General features: G+C 42.2%; 1 protein-coding gene across 3 annotated transcripts in view; it reads left to right on the top strand.

The window, feature by feature from the left end:
* Positions 1–24,320, top strand: part of DAAM1 (dishevelled associated activator of morphogenesis 1) — a 168,452-nt gene that overhangs the window by 107,746 nt on the left and 36,386 nt on the right. For all 3 annotated transcript variants that reach the window (XM_084894786.1, XM_084894787.1, XM_084894785.1), the window contains 12 exons: positions 4,030–4,101; positions 10,362–10,456; positions 12,705–13,038; positions 13,624–13,734; positions 13,841–13,944; positions 14,230–14,296; positions 14,520–14,637; positions 15,392–15,530; positions 15,813–15,871; positions 19,168–19,355; positions 19,858–20,157; positions 20,435–20,542. In XM_084894786.1, coding sequence (XP_084750912.1) covers positions 4,030–4,101; positions 10,362–10,456; positions 12,705–13,038; positions 13,624–13,734; positions 13,841–13,944; positions 14,230–14,296; positions 14,520–14,637; positions 15,392–15,530; positions 15,813–15,871; positions 19,168–19,355; positions 19,858–20,157; positions 20,435–20,542 — 1,695 coding nt within the window. The remainder of the gene's footprint in view (positions 1–4,029; positions 4,102–10,361; positions 10,457–12,704; positions 13,039–13,623; positions 13,735–13,840; positions 13,945–14,229; positions 14,297–14,519; positions 14,638–15,391; positions 15,531–15,812; positions 15,872–19,167; positions 19,356–19,857; positions 20,158–20,434; positions 20,543–24,320) is intronic.

Below are 24,320 nucleotides of genomic sequence, written 5' to 3'. Positions count from 1 at the left end.
TCCTATACTGCAGATTATCAGAATGAAATTTACTTCATACTATCATTCTGAAATAATACTTTTGTGCTGTTGAAATTCAATTGGTTAAGCCTTAATATATGCCTGCTATTTGGGATTGCTAGTAGTCAGACACTGCTGGAGAATTGTTAGCCAATCCAGACAAGGAACCTCATGGGAATATAGCAGAACACGTGGAGACTTATAGCTTTAGTTGGCCACGTGCTTCAGCCTATGATTTGTGGTCTTGTAAACAACCCCAGAGCATGTCCTTTACCATCGATTGACCTTTGCACAGCCCATTTTGGGCCTTACTAAGAGCATCTTAAACTGAAGAAAAACTACCAGTTCTTACATGTTATTACTTGGGAAATTATACTATTAAAATTTTGTCCTGTGTTAATTTCAAAAGCTGTTATTTTTAAAGATTTAATTTAAAAAATATATATTTTATTGATTTTTTACAGAGAGGAATGGAGAGAGAGAGAGAGCTAGAAACGTCAATGAGAGAAACATCGACCAGCTGTCTCTTGCACACCCCCTACCGGGAATGTACCCGCAACCAACGTACATGCCCCTGACCGGAATTGAACCTGGGACCTTTCAGTTCGCAGACCGACGCTCTACCACTGAGCCAAACCGGTTTCAGCTGTATTAACTTTTTAAATCCTTATAATGACCCTGTGAGGTAGGCACTCATTTTACAGATAAAGAAACTAAAACACCAAGAGGTTATTTATCTTGCCTGACCTCCTGTCAGTCACTTAAGGTAGTGAGTGACTGAGGATTCAGATGTGTGTCCTTGATGGTGATAGATGTGACCATGTTTGAGTTTCTAATAGTGAAGTGGTTAAGAAAGAAACGCCAGCTTTGCACTTAATGTGTATTGCTTGTGATTCATCTGAAGTCTAATCTTAGAAGGTGCCCTGATTCTTTCCTACTGACTGAATTTTCAGCAAAGTGACCTTTGGCAGCTCATCTATCTTTGCCTCTTATTTCCTCTTTAGTAAAATGTATATCATAGCAACACCTGCTTTTGGAGTAGATTAAATGAAGAGCACAGGGCTTATAACAGTGTTTGACACATAAACTATATATGTGTTGGATTTTGCTGTTGCTTCCATTATAACTTGTTGGTGTTAAGCCCCAGTTTGGTATGCCGTTAATGCCAGGGTTTTTGTCCTAGCATTAGGAAGGGTTCAGCAATCTGGAGAAAGGCTGTGTGTAGATTAAATAAGGAGTGCAAAGATGAAAGATAGTTTTGAAAGGCATTTGGGGGTCAGAGGAGCTTCAGCTAAAAGAGCTAAAGATTCTCCTTGACTCTGGACCCATGCTTTTTATTTGTCCTAAGGCAAGGTGGAGATAATACACTTCAAAGGGTAGGGTTTACAGAAGCATTGTTAGATTGGGAATAGCCTACAGCCGTTCAGGTGTTTGGCTAACAGGAAGCAATAATTTGTAGATTATTGAGCTGTCTGGCAGCAAAGGATTATCCTATTCAGATTTGGGAGAGATGCTTTTTTAGCCATTCCAACAGATGATTACATATGTGGCTCAGCCCTTGTTGAGTCCCCAAACTTCATCAACCTTTTGATGAAACTCTTGTAATTATGACATGCTGGAATTGGTTCCCAGCAATAACTTCCTTTATATAATTAATCTATACAATCGTGTATATTTTATATTTGTTTCTCTAGAACAAAAATGTAGAATTGAGATGGATAGCTCAACGAATAATATCTGTTAGACGTGGTAAAACAAGGACCCAGTAATATTGTACTCATTGCTTTCTATCAGGAGTTTCTTTCCAGTGCTCCTGGGGGACTCCCAGGGAATGATTACATTTGTGTCCTTCTGTCTGTGCCTCTGTAGAACTACAGACTCTGGCAGCCACACGCAGCAGGAGAGAGTTGATTCATAGATGTGAGTTTCAGTTGTCTACTGTAGGCATCTGCTATGGAAGGGCCAGGGTCGCACAGGGGAAACTGGAGATGCATTGATGGAATGAAGAACTCTGAGAATCGTCCCCCAGGAATATAGTGATAGCACTTGGCACATTTACAAGAAGTTTTCACATACGTGAGCTCATTTGATTTTTCTCAGCATTAAGGCATGTGAAATAAAAAGAAGTCTTCCCCTTATTTTGACTATAGTATCTAGGTCTACTCTTCATCTGTTTATATTATTAAAGCATTTCCAAAGTGTAGAGATTTCTCTCTATATATTAACCTTCAGTTTCTAAAATGGCTTTTGTTTCACAACCATGACTATTAAGCTCTATTACAACAGACAGGCTCTCATGGGACCCTGAACATAGGGTATGATTTTGTTGTCGTTTTGGAAATTTGCCCTAGTTTGAGGGAATAAAAAGATCTGGCACCTTCTATTTCATTTTATAGGTTCAAATACCATTGAATGCCATTGTGGGTTTTGGCTTGCTGAAAACTTTGGTAACAGTGAGGTTTTGCTAATTTTACTCCCTTTTAAGAGGAGAGAAGGGTTCAGCCTTCACACTACCATTTAGCTAGTTTATTAGCATGTTAAATAATAATCAAGGCCTCTTCTAAAAACTCATCAGATTTCCTAAGCTTTTTAAAACCATGGAAGTGTAATCCAGCCCAACTTCAAAGCTGCCGCTGTAGCCTTCATCCCCATCATCTGCCTTGTTCAGTCTCCAAATTAAATTCATGCAACTGCCTGAGTTCACATATCAGTTACTGCCAGCTTTTTAAGGTACTGTAAGCAATAGTTACTTTGCCCCCTTTCTGTAACTACTTAAAGAATAGCTTTGAAATTATGTTTCTTTTATCTTACCCAAGTAGACCTGACTAGAAAGATTGCTTACAGAAAGTGGGGTGTGTGTTGTGTGTGGGGATGGGGGTGGGTGTGGGGAGGGGGTTTGAGAGAAAGTATAGAACTGAAATTAATAGCCCACCTTGAAACCACTATCCCAAAGATTGGGATTCTGACACCAGTAAATAGATAGTAACTTCTTCATTGTCTGGTAGCAGCTACGAGTACCTGGTCTAGTATCTTGTCCAAAGGGATCCATTGTCTTAAGCAGCTCTCTGAATGTGAACTTAGAGAAGAGCTGACATTTTCTTCTAAGTGTCTGTCTGCTCACAAATGACTTGCAGCGCATAGTTGTACAAACATGCATGGATGGATATGCCCGGCCACAATGCCATCTCCTGGCTGATTGGGTGCACCAGTGGGGCTGCCTGACCCAGTTATTTATTTATTTTGGAGTGTGGGTTCAGTCTGGCACAGACCTCCCATCCCTGAATCCCTGGGGGCTCTGGTGCTGGCTTCAGGTCACCTGTTTTATAAGACAAGACTGGTTTAGGAATAGGTTCCCGAATTCCTTGGGTGTCCGTTCTCTTCAGCTCAGAAGCATTACATTTTCTATCCAAACTCAGTCTGTCATAGCCTGAGGGCTGGGCCTGGAACTAATGTGTGTTCATTTTATCACCTTCCCTTCAATGTCAATCCTTATTCCCCATCCCCATCTAAAGAAGAATCTAGTTGTGCTCGCATCATATGAAACCCTCCTTTAAAATTGTTACTGTCTGCGGGAGTCTGAATAAACTAACTGACAAAAATCTATCAATAGTTAACAGCTAGCTGAATCCTGTGGCCATTTTTTAAGACAACTTTTTCTCTCTTGTGGATTTCATCCAGACGAATAGTCAACAGTACTGTCCTCAGTGTGTCAGGACTCGGAGATCCTTTGTCTTTGCAGCAAACACAGTGCCCTGTCCATTGTTATTGATTCCCTAAAAAAAACAAACAAAAAACAAACAAACACAACTTCACACCATGATGTGGTTAAGTTCCCATTGAAGGAGACCACTCTAGTCAAGTGAAGAGTCTGATGATTGAAAGCCAACATTTATAGACAAATATTTTCTATCTCAGTGCCTCCTAGTAGTTTGTGTGAACCATTGTCTTGATGTTCTGGAAGTCAGATGTGCTTATGGTCCTTGGATGTTTACAGCTGGTGGTATATTACCTTTTTGTTTTTCTCTTTAGGATCAGGAAGAAAACAAGGGAGCAACAAGTTGGCCTGAATTCTACATTGATCAGCTCAATTCCATGGCTGCTGTAGGTATACTTTTTGTTCTCTGACATATGGTTTAAAATACAAGACTAATACAAAGCACACAGTTGCACAATTAATTCACCTGAGTAAAAACTACCAATGTCATTATCTTTCTAAACTCTACTCCAAATGTTCAATGTTGGGAAAACAGGGCTGGAGGGAAGGCAGGAGTGGTACTTGGCAAAATTATTTTTTCCAGTATGTTTTAAATAAAACACACCCTCAAATATACATGAGTTTAAACTTATAAGAGGAAATGTAATCTTAAATCTGGCTTATGTTCAACTTTAACTTGCAATTGTTCTTACCAATTATTTGGAATTTCATTACAGCAGCACTGTTCTAATAATTAATGCCATTTAAAAATATTAACACTGTCTTCATTGTTCTCTTCCTGTTCTCTTATTGAGGATTTATTTAGTTCCTTGGTCCTTGATTTTACAGGGCACCAAGGTACTCTCTTGCTCATATAAATAACAAAAAATCTATGGTATGATTGGTGTTATGAAAAGGCATAGTAATAATAACACCACCGAGATGTCCTTGGGAAATCTTTGGTACATGTACGTTTGGTTCAGTGATTGCTTAAAGTGCATTCTCGGTGTCTAAAATGGCAGTCTTTGTGATGCCATTGTTCTGAGCAGCGGGAGGGGCACGCATTGATCCCAGCTGAAACATGCAGTGGAAAACAAGTCACCAGCTTTTGAGCCTCAGGAGCTTAAATCCCTTCCTGTTGATAACAATAGGAGGTTGCCCGCAGCAGAACATGGCCTTTGCCTCAGTGGACGCACTCATGATTTTAAGAGCCAGTCTGTTAGATTTGGCTTTGAGCTTATACCGTCCATACAGATGATAGGTTCCATAATGTTTTCCTCTACCTCTTTCTTCCTTGCCTTCCCCAGAATCCTTGTAGAGAATTAGTTTCTTATCACTGAAAGCAAACATTTTGCTGCTGCTGCAAAAGTTAAAAACTGACCAGAATATGTGAATCATTCACACTTTTGCAAAACTTTCAGAGGCCTTGACTTTTAGTAACTTCCTTTTTTTTCTGGCTTTCCCTTTGAAGATGCTTTTGCTGTCCTACAGTGAATGATAAACAGCCCGGTAAAAGCGTCTAAATTATAGACGCTTTTGCCCCAAGGGCTTCTACTCAGAAAGCACAGCAGAAAAAAATAGAAAGTAACTCCCAAATCCTCCTCATAAAGCATCCTGCACAAAGGCAAAGATGAGGAAAGGGCGATTTCAGCATTTGCGTGACATGTTAGCAGAATGTAAGGCTTGTGGTGACTATCAAGGATTTTCTATGCTTCTGCCTAAACCCTAATAATTTAGAGTCATTTACATTTCTTTCTTATAAAGGTTGTTTTCTGAATTCTTATTCTTTGCAGTTAGGGAAAAAGGGACCTGCTGGGCAGGCTGTCTTTCTTTCTAATGGAGTCGGCATTGTTTGATAGCTAACAGGGGCGCTTGCTTTGTTAATGGATTCACTTTCATAAATGTTGAAGCACTAAACACTATGGATTTTTCCTTCCTCCATATTTTGGGACCATTAGGTTAATTGGTCTTTTAGTGACTTACCCATGCCTGTCTGGTGTCCACCTGGCTCCCTTTCCGCTCTAGGGGTCCATGATGTGCCGGTGTGTGGCCTCCATCACGAGCCTCATTTCTCCTCATCCAGTCCTTGGACAACCCTTTGCTGCAATTCATGAGTTGTATACATTTTAATTATATTTGCTTTCTTTCCGAGAATCTCAAGGCTATTAAATTGGCAGTCACTTTGATATTCTTTGTATGAAACACTCAGCAAAGCTTTCTAATTTTCTGTTAAGAACCCAACCAGTATCTTTCCAGGGTTAAATGTAAAAGGCATTAACAGAATTAGTGAGACCATATACTATTGTATAAAGGAGTAAGAAGGCCTGATAAGACCAGACACTGGGCTGGATATTCTGTTTTCCTCAGCACACTTGTTGCCACCACTTCCTCCCAAAGTTCTGGCTCATCGCTCTGGTAACTGTACTAGAGGATGCCCACAACACAGCAGAATCCTGAGGCTCTGTCCCGGGACTGGAAGGCACACAGTTTGTTCAATCCTTTTATGGCCTGGCAGCCAGATTCTGGCTCTTTACTAGGAAATTGTGGAGAGGCATTTATCCATTGTCATCATCATTTGCCTTCAGCATCAGTAGCGACTTCGGCTTTTGAGTGTGCATCTTGTGACAAGCAGTATACAGGCACTTTACATGTTGTTTTAAAGGCTTACAAGCACCCATGCTATAATAGATAAGGAGTCTATAAGTTACCTTGCCCACGGTCATCTAATTAGGAAGTAGAGAGCTGTAATTTAAACCCATCAGCCTGAGCTGAAAGACTCCTTTCCAATTTGCCTCTCACTAACTTGGGTTAAAAACCCATAAAAGAGGCCTAGGAATCCCTCCCCATTCCCACTTCCAACTTTTCTGAGGCGGGGCAGGCATCTGTTTTCTTTAATGCCTTGAGAGTGATAAACAGTCCAGGTCAAGGACTGCAGCACTTACTAGTTTGTGAAGCCGTTTGTGGAGCAAGTTCAGCTACTTACGTAAGCCTCCTAACAAGGATGCTTTGTTCTTTAGAGGACCCCTGAATGATCCATTAAAGAGTGAAAAATGGAAAAAGAAAAGTGCAGCCCAATAGGTTGCAGAAGGACCTGGAATCTCTGTGTGTGACTTCGTACACTCTTAGGGTGAAAGGGTGTGAGGTGGAATTCAGGGTGCTTAGCCTGCTGGTTTACTGATTTCACGCCAACGAAATGTCCAAACTGGGCTTGGTTCCTGACTCCCAGCCAGGAAGGGTTTCTGTGCTTCTGTGCCTTTCTCTGAGGCCTGCAAGCTCCAGTGTACACTGCAGCAGCTTTGACCAAATCCTCCGCCAGGGTGCACGTTGTCTTTGCCCACTTCTTATGTGAACATGGACTTATTAGGTGCTTTGAGCACCCTCAGAGGGTCACAGCCTATTCCTGCATACTCGGTGTTTGGTGTAGCAGCCATCTTCAGAAATGGAGGCATCTCCCCCTCCTCTATAAAAAGCTGCAAATGAGCCTTCTTCCTAAATGTGAAGATTGAAAACACGAGACTTTCCATAAATCATTTCATTTTGAAAAGTCACATTAGTATATTAGGTTCATCTGCATCCTCTGCTTTCTCAATACAATAAGCAATCTTAGATTTAAATTTGTTTCCATATACAAAAAAATACGATATTGTTTTTTGTATTGATAGGAAAGTAATGGTCCTTATTTTGGGAAAGGAAATTCCAATTTAATTTTCTTGACTTTTCATAAATCTCCCACCTCTACTAGGGAGAGACTCAATGTAGTCTGCTTTTATATGTCCCACCCTCTTCAAGGTTAAGATAAATGCATGCAAATTCTCTTATTATTAGTGAACCATAATAAAAAATGTGAGTAGTCTTTAATTTGGGGACTGTTTTGTGTGATTAACTTAGGAACAAGGAGTGATGTTCATAAAAGGCTTGATTCTGAGCTGCAGAGACAAAGGATTGCTTAAGAGTGTAGAGTTCAGCTGTGCCTCCGGAGATTAAACGGACTTGGCTGGATTTGTGCTGAATTTTCCAGAGGATGGGTCTCATAGAGCTGTGAAGGAATTCACTGACTATTCTGCACAGCTTCTTCCCGGCCACCCTCTGGTGACAGCTGTCCAGATGCATCACCAGCAAGAGGACAACTTTAGCAGAAACAATAACAGCTTAAAAACAAGACTTGACTGATTTTTATTTCAGTTGTCATAAATGATACGGGTATTTATGTTTGCTTTGGGCTTTATCCTCCTAATTGTGAAGTCAAAGTTAGACTTTAATTGTGAAGTCAAAGTTAGACTTTAATGCTGATACTGTTAACTAGAAAATAATTAAGTAAAGTCCTCCTTGATGATTTGTTTTCCTAAAAGAAAGAGACTGTATCATTGCAACACGTTGGATGAGAGGCAAACTTTTTTTTCAATATCCCAGCTTGTTCCCCAACCATGCATTTTATCAGAATTGGTAACAGGTGAAAAGATGGTGACTAGCCAAGCCCATGTACAGAGTAGGATAGAGGCAAGGGACCAGTGATTCCATGGGTAGAGACACCTGGGCCCAGAAGTCCTGGGATACTTCTAATACAACTAGGGGGTCATGAGGTGAAGGGAAAGGAAAAGACTTTTTAACAAGTCTTTATAATAATAACTGAGATCTGCTTCCTTAGGCCTTGTTCTTCCAAGTGAGGCCCACAGACCTGCATCCGTATTGCATAGAAACTAGTCAGAAATTCAGCATCTTAGTCTAAACAACTCAGAAACTGCATTTCAATAGAAACACAGATGATTCGTATCCATGTTAAAGTTTGAGAAGCAGTGCTCTAGCAGATCCCTAGGAAGGTAGAGTGCACACCCAAACACCCACACGCCCCCCCCACACACACACACACACACACACATACACACTCACTCACTCACTCCATTTCCTCATTTCCAAATGATGTTGTTTCTAAACTTAAGCATTTCCTCTGAAAGAATTGTCCATCATAGTATTAGGTGCAATTTAATTCTTCCTTTTTAAAAATAATTTGATGGAACCCACAAGTATAAAATACTACACTTTATGTCTGAGGAATGGGAAACAGGGTGGGAGAATTGCTGCCCACCTCAGCTTGAAAGTGTGATAATGTTATTAACTTTAATTGTCAGAATGTTATTATTAACTACAGGTTCGCTCTTCTTTTTATCAAATATAAATAGTAATATCTCATCAGAGTGTGATTATAGAATAGTTACACAAACATTTGGACAACTTAATGTTTAAGTTTTCTAAACATTTCCTTAAAGCTTTATTTAAAAGTGGAAATAACTTTTAGTAGAGATAACAAATATGTGGAATTCTTGGGGCTTTTGCTCCACATTTTGGCTTGTATTAAATCTTTGTTACAAATTTATTATTTACTAGTGGCCTGGTGCATGAAATTCATGTGGGGGTGGGGTGGGGGGGGAGTGTCCCTCAGCCCAGCCTGCACCCTCTCCAATCTGGGACCCCTCAGAGGATGTCCTATTGCTGGTTTACAGGGGTCAGACTTAAACCGGCAATCAGGGACTGCTGGCTCCTAACCGCTCACCTGCCTGCCTGATTGCCCTTAACCACTCTGCCTACCAGCCTGCTCGCCCCCAAGTGCCCCCCTCCAACACATACACACACACACACCAGCCTGATCAACCCCAACTGCTCCCAGTGCCAGTGTGCTCGCCCTCAACTGTACCTCCTGCCAGCCTGCTCATCCCCAACTGCCCCCACTGCTGGCCTGCTCTCTCTTACCTTTCCTCCCCACTGGCCTGCTCGCCCCCAATTGTCCCCCTGCTGGTCTATTCACTCCAAACTGTCCCCTCACTGTTCTGATCACCCCCCAACTGACCCTCACTGATGGCCTGATCATCCACAACTACTGTCCATCCTGGCCTGATCACTCACAACTGCCCTCCCCACTTGGCCTCTCACTGCCTCTATTTCGGCCCCACCGACCATGGCTTTGTCCAGAAGAACATCTGGAAGTCTCGTGGAAGGTCTCCCCGTCTGAGTAGCATATTACCCTTTATTAGTATAGATTGAGGCCTGGTGCATGGGTGGGGGCCAGCTGTTTGTCCTGAAGGGTGTCCCGGATCAGGGTGGGGGTTCCCTTGGGGCATGGGACAGCCTGGGTGAGGGGCCTGTGGTGGTTTGCAGGCCTGCCATACCCCCATGCAGTGGGGGTCCCCGCTGGGGTGCCTCACCAGCCTGGGTGAAGGGCTGATGGCTATTTGCCAGGCTGGTCATGCCCCCCAGCAGGGACCCTCACCCCATGGGGACATAACCAGCCTGGGTGAGGGGCTGAAGGCCATTTTTAGGCTGGCAATGCACGCCCTCCGGCAACCCAGGCTGGCCATGCACGCCCTCCGGCAACCCAGGCTCCTTCAGCCGTTGCCAGGGCAGGCAGGAAGCTTGGCCTCCTTCATCACCAAGGGCAACCCAAGCCTCCTGCTTGCTCCAGCTCTGTGGCTGCCATCATCTTTGTTGGGTTAATTTGCATACCCACTCCTGATTGGCTGGTGTGCATAGCAGAGGGAGGGTCAATTTGCATGTTTCTCTTTTATTACTGAAGGTTTGTATTAAAATAGTAGCATGTAATCTGTGTTGTTTGCCTTGCTTGTACCATAATTTAAATATAAAATTGGATAAAGTAACCTCAGTTTTCTTTGCATAGAGAAAATCTCTGCTCGCATTAGAGAAGGAAGAAGAAGAAGAGAGAAGTAAAACTATAGAGAGCTTGAAGACGGCACTAAGAACAAAACCAATGAGGTAATTTTTCCCTGGGTAGTATATACTACTTGTCTCTTTTTTTCTTCAATTCTTCTCCTGCAGCCCTTCTTGCCTTTCTTCCTCTCTTTCTTAATTCTTTTTTTCTACCCTGCAACAGCCAAACTTTTGAGGAAGTCTTAAGTTAAAAGCATGCGATTGAACCATGGATAAAATACTTTAATCACTGAACATTCAATAAATTGATTTCCTTCAATTAAAAGATATGCAAGCAGCCATTAAAATGGCTAAAATAAAAAAATAAAAAAGACAGAGACTAACAGGTGTTGGTGTGGATATGGAGAAATTGCCACCCTCACGAATTGCTGGTGAGAATGAAAAATAGTATGGCCACTTTAAAAAACAGTTGGGCAGTTTCTCAGAATGTTAAACATAGTGTTGCCACATGACGCAACAATTTTTCTGCATAATGTATAGCCAAGGGAAGTGAAAAAGTACCCTCCAAAAAACTTATACACAAATGTTCATATCAGCATTATTCTTAATAGCAAAAAAGTGGAAACAACCCAGATTCTGTCAACTGATGAACAGATAAATAAAATATTATATTTCCATAAAATGGATTATTCATCCATAAAAAAGAATGGAGTATTGATACACCCTACAACCTGGGTGAGCCTTGAAAATATTGGTGCAGTGTGAAAAAGGCCATACACAAAGGACCACGTATTATATGATTCCATTATAGGAACTATCCAGAAGAGGCTAATCCACAGAGACAGAATGTTCAGTGGTTGTCTGGGCTTGGGGACAAGGGGAAAGAGTCTTTTGGGGATGATTGAATTGATAGTGTTCTAAAATCAGGGTGGCAGTTGTTCACAACTCTGAGAATATAATTAAAAATTACAAAATTGTACATTAAATGTAAATTTTATGGCATTTGAGTTATATCTCAAAAACACTGTTATTGCCAAAACCAGTTTGGTTCAGTGGATAGAGCATTGATCTGCGGACTGAAAGGTCCCAGGTTCGATTCCAGTCAAGGGCATGTACATTGGTTCTGGGCACATCCCCGGTCAGGGGTGTGTAGGAGGAAGCTGGTCGATGTATCTCTCTCATCAATGTTTCTAGCTCTCTATCCCTCTCCCTTCCTCTCTGTGAAAAATCAATAAAATATATTAAAAACAAAACAAAAACAAAAAAACACTGTTATTGAAAAGAGGATGGGCAATCATCTTACACTGTGTGCCTCCACACCTTTATTTTCCATCAAAGCCTCTAAGGTTTGCTGAGGTGTTGGGCTCATCGGAACATTGTATTAGCACAAATGCCATGAATGAAGCCTACTGGTTTAACCAGTGTGGCTCTATCTGGGCCATGTGTTTAGGTGTAAAGGCTGGAAAATAAAGATATATTTCCTTTATTTGACTATAAAATACTAACTAAGAAAAAACCTACTGACTAATCAAAAATCTTATGCAGTTGTATGACAGAGGTTTTCTAGCCTAGATCAGTGTTTCCCTCTGTGTGTGTTCTGTGTGCTCAGATGTCAGTAGGTATCCAAAACTAAATAAGTTTGGAAATTTCTGGGGTAGTCAGATAAACAGGTTATGTTACTTCTGAACTTTTCAGAGGCTTAACATGCAGATGTACATTCTGAATTACTCTTGGTTGAATTTACAGTAAATAAGTACCATAAATATCAATAAAATTGATTTACGGTGATAAAAGTGTTGCTTTACTATTTTTATGTACTTGGATTCTGAGTAGCATGCAATACAAAAGAAGGATTTTGCTACAGAACCTTAGGGATGCAGGTTACCATTCGTTTGACAAACAAATATCCTGGAGTTTAAGGATTCTCTTTGTCTTTTATTGATAGGGGGCCTGCCTGAGTCAGTGGTTAGTACATAAATGTGCATGGGGACTGAGTTCTACAATAACACAGGATCAGCAGATGACTTAACCTAAGACAAATGTTCTGAGTGCCTTCTTGCTCCTGATTTTCTGTGGTTATGTGATCTGATAATTGGTTCTTTGTGTCAGTTGAGATCTGTTTACCTCAAATGGAGATTTTTTTTTCACATTTCTGGTTAGACCTGACCATTGGGTCTGTGTCGAGGAATAGGCCAGAAATTCAGAAGGCTTCATCGGTGTAAGCCTTTTGGTACTTTAGGAACTGCATCTTCTTCCTTTCTCCTGCTCCCCAGCCTCTAAACTTTTCCATTAAAGACTATTACAAAATTCCAAGGAGACTTAAGTCTGATACATTTTAAACCCCTCCTGACAGGTTTGTGACCAGATTCATCGACTTGGATGGCCTGTCATGTATTCTCAACTTTCTAAAGACCATGGACTACGAGACCTCGGAGTCTCGCATACATACCTCTCTCATTGGATGTATAAAAGCGCTAATGAATAACTCTCAAGGTCGGGCTCATGTCCTGGCCCATTCTGAGAGTATTAATGTAATTGCTCAGAGTCTGAGCACAGAAAACATTAAAACAAAGGTGGCTGTGCTGGAAATCTTGGGCGCTGTGTGCCTGGTTCCCGGGGGCCACAAGAAGGTTCTGCAGGCCATGCTGCACTACCAGAAGTATGCCAGCGAGAGAACCCGCTTCCAGGTGAGTGTGTTCCCTCTTCGCTTCTTCGTTCACCCTCCATCAGGTCCTCTCCTGGCACTGAGCGGGGAACAGAACCTGAGATTTCCTTGGTGGTGATTACTTACATCAAGACTTCAAGCATTTCCTTCCTTTCCGCTTTTAGGACCAGCGAGTAGAGTATGCTTTCTATAACTGATCAATCCGGGGCTTTGGATTAATGGAACTTGAAAATTCGACCCAGGTTCCTTCACACGATAGAGCACACATCTTTTGAATCCACTAAATGGGTTGTGCCCTGAAAATTTTACAGGTTGCCCTTCTTAGTTTAGGATCAGCCTAAAGAGTGAATTTATGTCACCATAATTATACTCACATGGAAGAAGCAAGCAGAGTTAACGAAGCAGTCTTTTGTATTTTGTATGCATGTATATATGAATATATATGATATTCAGAATATTGAAAGAGTTTTTAGGCCTAATCTTTAAAAACTGGCTTTCTATGGATCAATGTGATTCTGACTAAACACATGATTTTGAAAATTAACTTCTAATAAAATGAGTGGAAGGTTAATAATGATTCTGTCCTTTGTATTTGTATCCTTGGTAGACATTAATTAATGACTTGGATAAAAGCACAGGGCGGTATCGGGATGAAGTGAGTCTCAAGACTGCCATCATGTCCTTCATCAATGCAGTGCTGAGCCAAGGTGCAGGCGTGGTAAGGACCTTATGTACAAAACATATATCATTAAAGAATATTTTTTGAAAGAATACCAACTATTCTAAAAAGGTAAATATGAATTACATTACCCTTTTACTTTCAGGAAAGTTTGGACTTTAGACTTCATCTTCGCTATGAATTTCTGATGTTAGGAATTCAACCTGTCATAGATAAACTAAGAGAACATGAAAATTCAACATTAGACAGGTAAGTCAAGCTGTACGGTCTGAGACAGTTCATGCTTTTTCCTTGTGTGGAGCGCCACTCTATCAACTACTTGTAACCTGTCCGTGACACAAGGTACTTTCACCAGAATGTCAACTCAGCTAATGCTGTTTATTATGTTAAGACTTTCCTGATGAAAGAAGAGCACATTGTGTGGAGCACTTAGTGTAGGTTTTGGCACTAGCCCTGAATCCATTTCCTAGACTTGATTCTTGTGTGCCTGTGTTTGTAGGGTGTTTTAATAGCATCTCTTTAATTGTCTTTCAGGCATTTAGACTTTTTTGAAATGCTCCGAAATGAAGATGAACTAGAATTTGCCAAAAGATTTGAACTGGTACGTGGGTTTACAATTATTCTGACTTGACTTGTGAGCTCACGAAGTCCCCCGTTGCAACATGTGTTGTAGAGCCAGCATGTGGCAGTGTGACCTAACAGAGTTCTGCTCGGCTATCTAAGTGGCAGGATGAGCTTCTGTTTGCCTTAGATTTGCTTACCTTGCATCGTGGGAACTGAGGAACTTGGGTGTTTGACTTAGATTTCTTTCTCATGTGAAATAGGTTCACATAGACACAAAAAGTGCGACTCAGATGTTTGAGCTGACCAGGAAGAGGCTCACCCACAGTGAAGCTTACCCTCACTTCATGTCTATCCTGCACCACTGCCTCCAAATGCCTTGTGAGTGTTTGTGATACGTATTCTTCCGTGTTTGGGCATCATCCAAAGGGCTGTGTCTTCCAGACATGCTAATTAGGTTGGGTGCACACCAGGGATTTCAAACCTTGGTTTTGTGACAGCCCAGTGTGTCTCCACACAGCCTGTGGGATGTCATGAAGTTCTCAAAATGAAATTAATTATAACTTGCTTTGATTTTTAAAATAAACATATACCTTACAGCACATATAGACAGTGATAGAAAATTCCTCTCAAATAAGTAAATGATCATCGGAGGTCTGAATTCCAGAAACTCTAGGAAGCGTAGGTACAGATGTAAATATCTCTCTGGTTCCGAGGCTGGGCCTTTGGGTGACCATGTTGAAAAAATATTCACTGTAGTTGAGAAATAACCCAAAGTGTTTTCCACCACTGTTTTCTTTTTTAGACAAGAGAAGTGGCAACACCGTTCAGTACTGGCTCCTACTAGACAGAATTATACAGCAAATAGTTATCCAGAATGACAAAGGACAGGACCCTGACTCCACACCTTTGGAAAACTTTAATATTAAGCACATATAGACAGTGATAGAAAATTCCTCTCAAATAAGTAAATGATCATCGGAGGTCTGAATTCCAGAAACTCTAGGAAGCGTAGGTACAGATGTAAATATCTCTCTGGTTCCGAGGCTGGGCCTTTGGGTGACCATGTTGAAAAAATATTCACTGTAGTTGAGAAATAACCCAAAGTGTTTTCCACCACTGTTTTCTTTTTTAGACAAGAGAAGTGGCAACACCGTTCAGTACTGGCTCCTACTAGACAGAATTATACAGCAAATAGTTATCCAGAATGACAAAGGACAGGACCCTGACTCCACACCTTTGGAAAACTTTAATATTAAGAATGTCGTACGGATGTAAGTTTCTTCCTACTTTGCTGTCTGTAAGATAATAGTGACAATTTAAAACATTTATTTTAATCCTACTTTAAAATAGCAGCTGGAAGAACTGAACTGTTTTAGAGGTCAAATAGGAATTCCTTGCTATACACGTGTATTATATCTAAGTCTTGTATGGATTGCGTGTACCAAGCATGCTGAGGGGTTCTCTGCAGTAGATTGTTTGTACCTAGAGAGCATGCATTTAGCAGTAAGCCTTTTGTGTGTTTTCTAATGAGTGCTACTTTAACTATTATACAGGTTGGTTAATGAAAATGAAGTTAAGCAGTGGAAAGAACAAGCAGAAAAAATGAGAAAGGGTAAGTGATGAGGCCTTGATAAGAAAAGAGGCTACTTTATTTGTTATTGGGCAACTAACTCTGCTTTCTGTATATTTTAGAAATTTACATAGGTGCATCTTAATTGACTTTAGTGCGTAAGTCTTTTTTTTTTTTTTTTTCCATTTCATGTCTTAAGGGCATTTTGTACTGGTTTTTCTTGAACTTAAGCTATTTTTTTTTAAAATATATTTTGTTGATTTTGTACAGAGAGGAAGGGAGAGAGAGAGAGTTAGAAACATCGATGAGAGAGAGTCATCGATCAGCTGCCTCTTGCACACCCCCTACTGGGGATATGCCCGCAACCAAGGTATTGTACATGCCCTTGACCGGAATCAAGCCCGGGACCCTTCAGTCTCCAAGCCGACGCTCTATCCATTGAGCCAAACCGGTCTCGGCAAACTTAAGCTATTTCAGTTGTCATGCTACTTCCCAAATTTTATTCTTTTATTATAACCGTGTAAGTTTTTTTTAAAAAAAGCTTGAAGTATTTGCTGTTCAGTGTTGGTTAATTAAAATTTTCTTGGCTATTAGTCTTTTTAGCCCATCCCCTACTGCATAGTTGTTCTTTAAAGGGTTGTTAGAAATATACTAAGGAATACCAGGGATTGCCCAGAACTTTAAAAGAGAAACACAGGCAGCCCAGTTCTTCACATGACCTCACTTTGGCACCAGTTATAAAGAGAGAAATCAAGCAGAGGAACACTGACCTTTGTAAATATATGTGTTATGTAACATTAACAGGCCAATTACTGGTGAGTATTTGGCTATGTCGTTAATAGTAACAGTAAGCATCGGATTACATGAGGGTCATTTGTGTCCATCGTCTTGCCAACCTTACACAGAATGGGTATAACTTTCTCTCCTCCTTCAAAATATTAGCAAATTAAAGTTGGCCCCTTTGAGAAAGTAGTCATACTCCCAGCCAGATTTAATTGACTTCCTGTTCCTTGTCCACGTTACTCAGTCACAGCCAGTGAAATACAAGAGCACTCACTCGAGAGTTGAAAAGAAGTTCCAAGAGCTGCAGAAGCATTTCCTTCCCTCTTGTCACATTTGTCCTTTTCATTGAGCAGAAGGGCAGGGCCACATTGATAGGGGAAAATGCCAAATGTGAAGTTCTGTCATATCCCAAGCTCCTCATATAAATTCAGATTGTTCTCCAAAAAGTAAGGTTGCACATCTATTTTTAGAAATAAATTCTAGAAACTTCTATAGAAAAAAAAAAAAAAAAAAAAGGAACATTGACTAAAATAGTAAAGAGAAATTATATAAAAGAGAAAATGGTCAATGAGTGGTATTTTAGGGATATATCCTTAGAGGATGGAGACTCAAGTGTGCAAGTTGATGAGAGAACTGAGCACATATAATAGCTTTGCGGTCATTCCATCATTCATTCCAGGGATACTCATTGAGTGCCTGTGTGTGTCAGGCATGTGCTGGGCTCTGGGTCTGAGTCTCAGCTCTGCCCCTGACAGTGGGTAGGCCAAGCCCTGTTCTCTTCTCCTCCAGTCTCCTCCTCTGAAAAATGAAGAGTAAACCTAAATCACAGGGTTGCTGTGGAGATTAAATGACAAAAGGAATGTAAGGACTGTAGCATAGTGTCCGACACATGCTGGTTGCACAATAAATGACAGGGACTTTTGTAGGCTGCGGTGGTACAGAGAAAATGGCCTCGGTCAGTGGGAGGAACAGGATGTTTTAAAGCAAGGTCAAGGGTAGGGTATGAAAGGAGACATAGTAGATAAAATTCTGTTCTGGAAGCTTCAAGTAGCAAAGTTGTGTTAAAGAGGGCACGGGTTGATGAGTTAGTCAGAGGGTGGAGGCTGTGAGGAGACAGGCAGTCCCTGAAAGGTGGAGCATATCTGGGAAGAATTCTCAGCACACCCAGTGGGCATTGAGTAAATGCTTAGCAAATGGATGATAAATGGACGCCATTTGTGGAGAGAATCCTTTAGTCTGGAACTTACCAAACCTGGCATTACAGCAGGATCATCCAGGGAGCATTTGAAAACCACAGACCCCCAAGCCCTGCCCCAGCCTGCAGAAGAGACTTTCTGGGATAGGGTCTGGGTTTCTGAGATATTACTCCTTTAGGCGGTTCTGGGGTGAGGCCAGATGTCAGAGGCTAATGACTGATGATGGAGAGTCAAGTCTTACAGCTGTCAGAGAGGAATGAAACTGAGGTAGAAGAAGGAAAATGGAAGACAGGGAGGGAGTTTTCAGATGTGTCTGACTTCTCAAAGTGGTAGAAGTGGTAAAAAGTGGATTAACTGCTCCAATGCTGGTAAAAGCCAAGGATTAGAGTGTCTTCTCTGCAAAGTCTGATTTTGAAGGACTCAAAAGGAAGAGAGAGAAAGCAAAATTTTCAATGTGTTATCCAATTTGGACATAGACACCAACTCTGTATAGCTCTGCCCCAGTGGGTTATCTCTCTAGTGGGTTTACTGATATAAAAAGAACAGGGGTTGTAATTGGGGCCAAGTATTAGAAATGAAGATCTACAGTCTAAACTTCCTTAGTCCCCTTTTCCAAAGCCCGTCACTCCCATTAGTGCTAGAGCGGCAGGCATGTTGGCAACGCAGATCAGCAGGACCGGGAGTCAGTAAAACTGCAGAGGAGAGCAGCTACTTTTCTCCCCATAGGGCGGTGATCCTCATGGTCAGCAGTACCACTGCCGTAATGATATTTAATGCTGAGATGATAACCTTTGTTTTCACAAGTTTTAAGAACTATTTGCCAGAAGCATAAAATCCTTCTAGTCCAGCGAGCCTTCTGTGGGGCAGGGAAGGAATGACTGCTCTGGGACAAGCACTGGTCTGGCAGCAGCATTTCCTCACAGCGCGGGATCCTCCCTCTCAGCCCCTCTGTGAGTCAGACACAAGCCAGAAAACCTGCTAATAAATCCTGGCCTCTCTCTTCATTTCTAACTTGGGAAGAGGCCCTTTTAATAGGCATTTTCCCGAGGGCAGGTGAAGGGCCATGTCTATGACAGGATTCTGATTTAAGTTCCAAACGGGCACCATTCTCCTGCACAAGAACCGTGGCTCTGGGGTCTTTCCCTCTGTCTCTTACAGAGTATTGTAGTGAATAAAGTTGTTCATCTGAAGCCCCCTCTAAGTACGAACACCACTGAGCCCACAAGCCGCTCCCCTTGATGGAGAAGAGAAATCATATTTACCTACTCGAGAACCTCCCAGCCCTCAGCTTTCTTTGTAGAGAAGGCGCTTCGGCTTTGAAGAGAGCCTGCTTTTCACGTCTGGCTGTTTCCTATGCAGAGCACAATGAGCTACAACAGAAATTGGAAAAGAAAGAGAGAGAATGTGACGCCAAGACCCAAGAGAAGGAGGAGATGATGCAGACCTTAAACAAAATGAAAGAGAAGCTTGAAAAGGAGACCACTGAGCACAAGCAAGTCAAGCAGCAGGTGGCGGATCTGACGGCCCAGCTGCACGAGCTCAGCAGGGTGAGGACCACAGGCAGCAGCTCCGCCCTCCCTCATCCTGTCCCTCAGCCCCTCATCCTGAGTAGCCAGCTCCGGACTCAGGGAGAAAACCTGAACCAGCTCCCGATTTACTGCACGGTCGTGAGACTCGCTCCCTCTGCTTTCATATAGACTGGGCAGCAGAGGCCATTTGGGGTGTGCATTTTTAAATACAAATCCTCTAATAAGAGCAAGGGGAGTCCCATTAGCCTTTTAAAATAAAAACTGATTTCCAGAAAGCCAAACTGGATGGTGGTTCAAAAGCGAGAGGTGTGTGAACGCTTTGCCTACAAGCATCAGAGCGCCAAATACAAAGGACCCACCCAGTAGAGTCCACTAAGGCCTGGAAGGTCTGAGGCCTTACTGCCCCTTAGATCCCACGTTCTCAGAATTCCTCTGTAATTTCAGGCAAAGTGCCAGACTCTCAAAATCATCCACTGAATTTACTTCTTCCATTGATCTCTTCCTATTTTTATCTTTGCAGAGGGCCGTCTGTGCTTCAATCCCAGGTGGACCTTCGCCTGGGGCCCCAGGCGGGCCCTTTCCCTCCTCTCTGCCAGGGTCTCTCCTTCCTCCCCCACCGCCCCCACCTCTGCCAGGAGGAATGCTTCCTCCTCCGCCTCCTCCCCTCCCCCCTGGGGGGCCTCCGCCTCCCCCCGGGCCTCCTCCCTTGGGGGGAATCATGCCGCCCCCTGGTGCTCCGCTGGGTCTGGCTCTAAAGAAGAAGAACATTCCTCAGCCCACCAATGCCCTGAAGTCCTTCAACTGGTCCAAGCTGCCCGAGGTAAGCCATTTGTCCCGCTCTCAGTGCCCTCACAGAAAGGGGACACAGCCCTGGCTGTTATTTGATTTCACTTTCTAGTATAGACTCGGGATTCTCACCAGCTTAGATATTTAAGTGGTAAAGCTTCTGCAATAAATGGACGTTGTTGGAAGCCGGCTCACTTTGAGCATCTGGTAGAATGAAAAATTGGGGATAGCAGCATTTTAAAATATAGTAACCACGCCTGTTCTTTTGTGCGAAGTGTAAACCCTAGAGCTTATTAACTTAATGTTTGCAGAACAAGCTGGAAGGAACAGTATGGACTGAAATTGATGATTCAAAAGTCTTCAAAATTCTAGATCTTGAAGACCTGGAACGAACTTTCTCTGCCTACCAAAGACAGCAGGTAACAGCACATGCCTTCCAGATGCTACAGAGGAAAAACACATCCCCATGCATGATCCCTGGGCCACCTGCCATACCCATGCCATGATAGGCATCTTAGTTCTAGGCTGTTTGGTCTATCCTGCATGTTCCTGCAAAGCAGCATGGTGTATGCCTGTCAGTGCGTGTGTGTGTGTGTGAACATGTCGAAGGTATATAAGCTTCTTGTTAGGGAGCTTCATACCCTGGTGTGTGTCCAAGACCTTGTCTCCACTGGTGGAAGTTCTGTATATTAGCTTGCTTAGCCAAAATAATGTTTCTTTCTGGAGCCATTTTAGTTTATCTGACTTTGGGCGGGGGGAAAAAACACCACCATATCAAATGGTTATTATCAGAAGCAGACTGCTTTTTTCAAATAGATGGAACCTTTAGAAGTTTGGGGGTCGGTGAATGGCTGTAATTTGGCAGCTAGCTGGAGCCTAGAGAGAAGTTTTTACTGTGTCATGAACACGATCAACTCAGAGTACGGCTGGGAGGCTGAGCAAGAGTGAGTGCAGGTGGTAGTGATACAACTAAGACTAGAGAAGCTTCGGGAAGTGAGCAGAGCCCTTGTGATAGTGGTGAGAGCGTATGATCCAGGCTGGCTTATATGGCCAGGCTGTCCCTGTGACGCTGTGAGCCCCGGTCACATCTGAGTGATACCTCTGGGCCAGAAGAGATCACAGCAAGGTGGCCAGGTTCAGAGTTTCAGAAGAACAAGGAAGAGGTGGAATGGGCAGCCAGAGACACGGGAAGGGAAAAATGACATCCCCGAGTGTGAGAAGGAAGATTCTTAAGGATGACTGTGGGAGGGAAATGATGAGGAAAGCAGAGTGTGGCTTAACAAGGAGCACTCGGGTGCCATGCATCTGCCAGGGGCATTCCTCGGGCTTTGCAGGGAGGCCCTTCGCTCCTGAATGAATCATGCCAGGGTGGGGCATCCTCAGACAAGTAGCCACTTCCTAGTCTGCTCAGGCCTGGCCTGGCGCCTAAGAAAGAGTGTCTCAAAGCAAAACTGCCCTACACCGAGGGAGAGGATGCCTGAGCTGGGGGAGACACAAAAATGGGGGGGGGGGTATTTTTAAAATGGCTTTGAATACATCTGCCATTGAAAAGAAAGGGGGTTTGTCCTTTAGCCAAAATATTTTCACTTAGAGGGACAGCCTCTCTGCAGTGCATTTTAATGCTATTCCAGAAGTGAGCAAAAACGTACGTGGCTGCCTGGCGTGGCTACATAGTCTTAAAACAGGACTAGCTGGTACCAGACATAAGTATGAAGGCAAGCTTGGGCAATAGCATGCACACCATTAAAAGAAGTGAGGAACAGGAAGATAGGACGTTGTCCACTCGGAAGCCAGACACTTTACCTTTTAAGTAAAGGGTGTGTTTGTTGATTTTTCACAGAGAGGAAAGGAGGGGGATAGATATAGTTAGAAATGTCGATGAGAGAAACATCGACCAGCTGCCCCCTCTACACCCCCCACTGGGGATGTGCCGGCAACCAATGTACATGCCCTTGACCGGAATCGAACCTGGGACCCTTCAGTCCACAGACCGGCGCTCTATCCACTGAGCCAAACCGGTTTTGGCAGTAAAGGGTGTGTTTAGAGCTCTCATATAGCAGGTGCTCCGCACAGACTCATCCCTGACCAGCTGCAAGGGTCTCCTCCCTCTGCTGTCACAGCAAGGTGTTCTCTGGGCCTTGACATTTTAGCTGATTTCCTGGGAAAGTCAGATAATATTCTGACCTCATTACATGGCCCACTGATTTCCTTCTTTAGTTCCAATTACTAATACTGGTCCATTCTGGTTGCTGAAGGTGAGGATTTGGGAAGTAAATTAAAGGAAGGGAACACAGCAGTTATTCCAAATGATGCTATTCAAGCCTGAGCATGTGGCTTGCACTTATTATGAAGGCAGGTGGTTGAAAGACCCAAGTTTACAAGACTCATAATTAACTGGCTTTCAGCAGAAGGTGCGAAAGGATGCTGCCAAAATGCTCTGGGACAAATATGTGGACAGTTCTCAAGAGCTCTGGGAGGCAGGGTTGCAGAAAGCCTGGTATTGGGCAATTGTCTCCTAGCAACCAGTCACTGTTTAACTAATCAGTAGTCATTGCAGTCAGGATAGACCAGCACATTTCAGTTGTACTTACCACTAAGGAGGCTGGCAAGTAGAACCATTGGAGCTATTTTCAGTAGCACTTCCTGGAGGAAAGTTTCCACACACCTGCTCAGCTTGGTTCAAGCATGTTTCTCCTCTTGCTGCAAAAATTTGAGATGAGAACTTGAAAGCCATAAATATACTAGTATTTCCCAAATGAAGGAAATCTGAGCCATTTCATTGAATTGACTGAACGTTGAGAGATAGGAAATTGAAAGATGCAGGCACGCTAGTGAGAAGTTGTAGCAGAATAAAGGAAACAGGCTTCCTGTCTCTGACTGTCCACTAGTCTCAGAGTACTATATTATTATCACACTTGAACTGCTTTCTTTTCCACTCCCAAATGAATGCTAGGAACCTATTTTTTCTGTGGTATCTCTTCTTTCGTCCCTCAAGAGTTAAAAAAAAAAAAAGAAAAAAAGAAAAAGCAGCAGACCTTGGTCAAATTCCCTATTCTTAAGCCAAATAAATTTCTCAAAAAGGAAAGGAACTCATGCAAGCCATTATCTGTATGCATGCAACAGGAACATCGCACTGAGGAAGATTTTTTTGGAGGGAGGGGGGATGTTTATATATATATCAGATCTGTAAAAGTTAGGTGAATATTGATTAATTACATTTAGGAGAGATTTTTCTGTAAATATATGTTCATACACATGCGCAAGATGTGCTCCATTGACTTAAAAAATATTGTGTCATTAAAAACAGGACAAATGTTTATACTGTCTGTTTTATATATGAAGTATTTCAATTGATACAAATGTATTAAATGGTTGTACAGGCCTACAATGCCACTGTAGAGTAAAAGCAGAGACTAGGGAAACCATTAAATAGCAGAAAGGTAGGCTAAAAGATGATAATCAGTTTTGGTACAGAGTTACCAGTCTCAACATCTCTGAAGTTAGTTCTCAAGAAGCTCTTATAAAAATTATTTTTAAATTTAATCCTCACACCAGTTCTATGAAGTGAGTATTATTCCTATTTCACAGTTAATTAAAAAATGACTTAGTATATATTCAGTGTCCAAACAGGTAGCACAGTCAAGTGTACAAGTGGATAATTCTTAGCTTCACATTGTTCTTATGCCATGGTTTTATTCATTGTCTAGGACAGGTTTTGTAAAGGATTTTCTTTAACTGCAGTTTTAAGAAAGAGACCATTCTTATTCAGGACTTTTTTCAGTGTGGATATCAAAGGTGTGTAGAGCTGATTATATAAGCTTATGTGTCGCATGAAATGGAATTTAGTAGTGTGCAGTTATTCCCCTGCTCACATTCCAGAAGTTCATTTGAAAGTCAATTTCTTGAATCTCAAAAGCTCTTTTCCTCATTAAAATTATATTACACAGGCCAGCCACACAAGGCTTAGTAATACTATCTCACATACAATGAAACAATATTCATCTTGGTTTTGTGGGAAATTTTATCTTGGGATGCTATAAATTCATTGCCCCTATCTGTGCAGTTGGACAGAGGGAAATGAACTTGGCATTTACCTAGAGAGAGTCATATCTTTGTAGCAATAAATTAACAGCTCACTATCTTCATTCCTCTCCTTGCTCTTTGCCTGAGGACACCCCTTTATAGGCCCTGTTATCA

Source organism: Pipistrellus hanaki (assembly GCF_964339955.1).
Source record: "Pipistrellus hanaki genome assembly, chromosome: 1".
Taxonomy (NCBI): Eukaryota; Metazoa; Chordata; class Mammalia; order Chiroptera; family Vespertilionidae; genus Pipistrellus; species Pipistrellus hanaki.
Note: the sequence above shows the minus strand (reverse complement) of the source record. Positions and strands in the feature narration are given on the sequence as shown.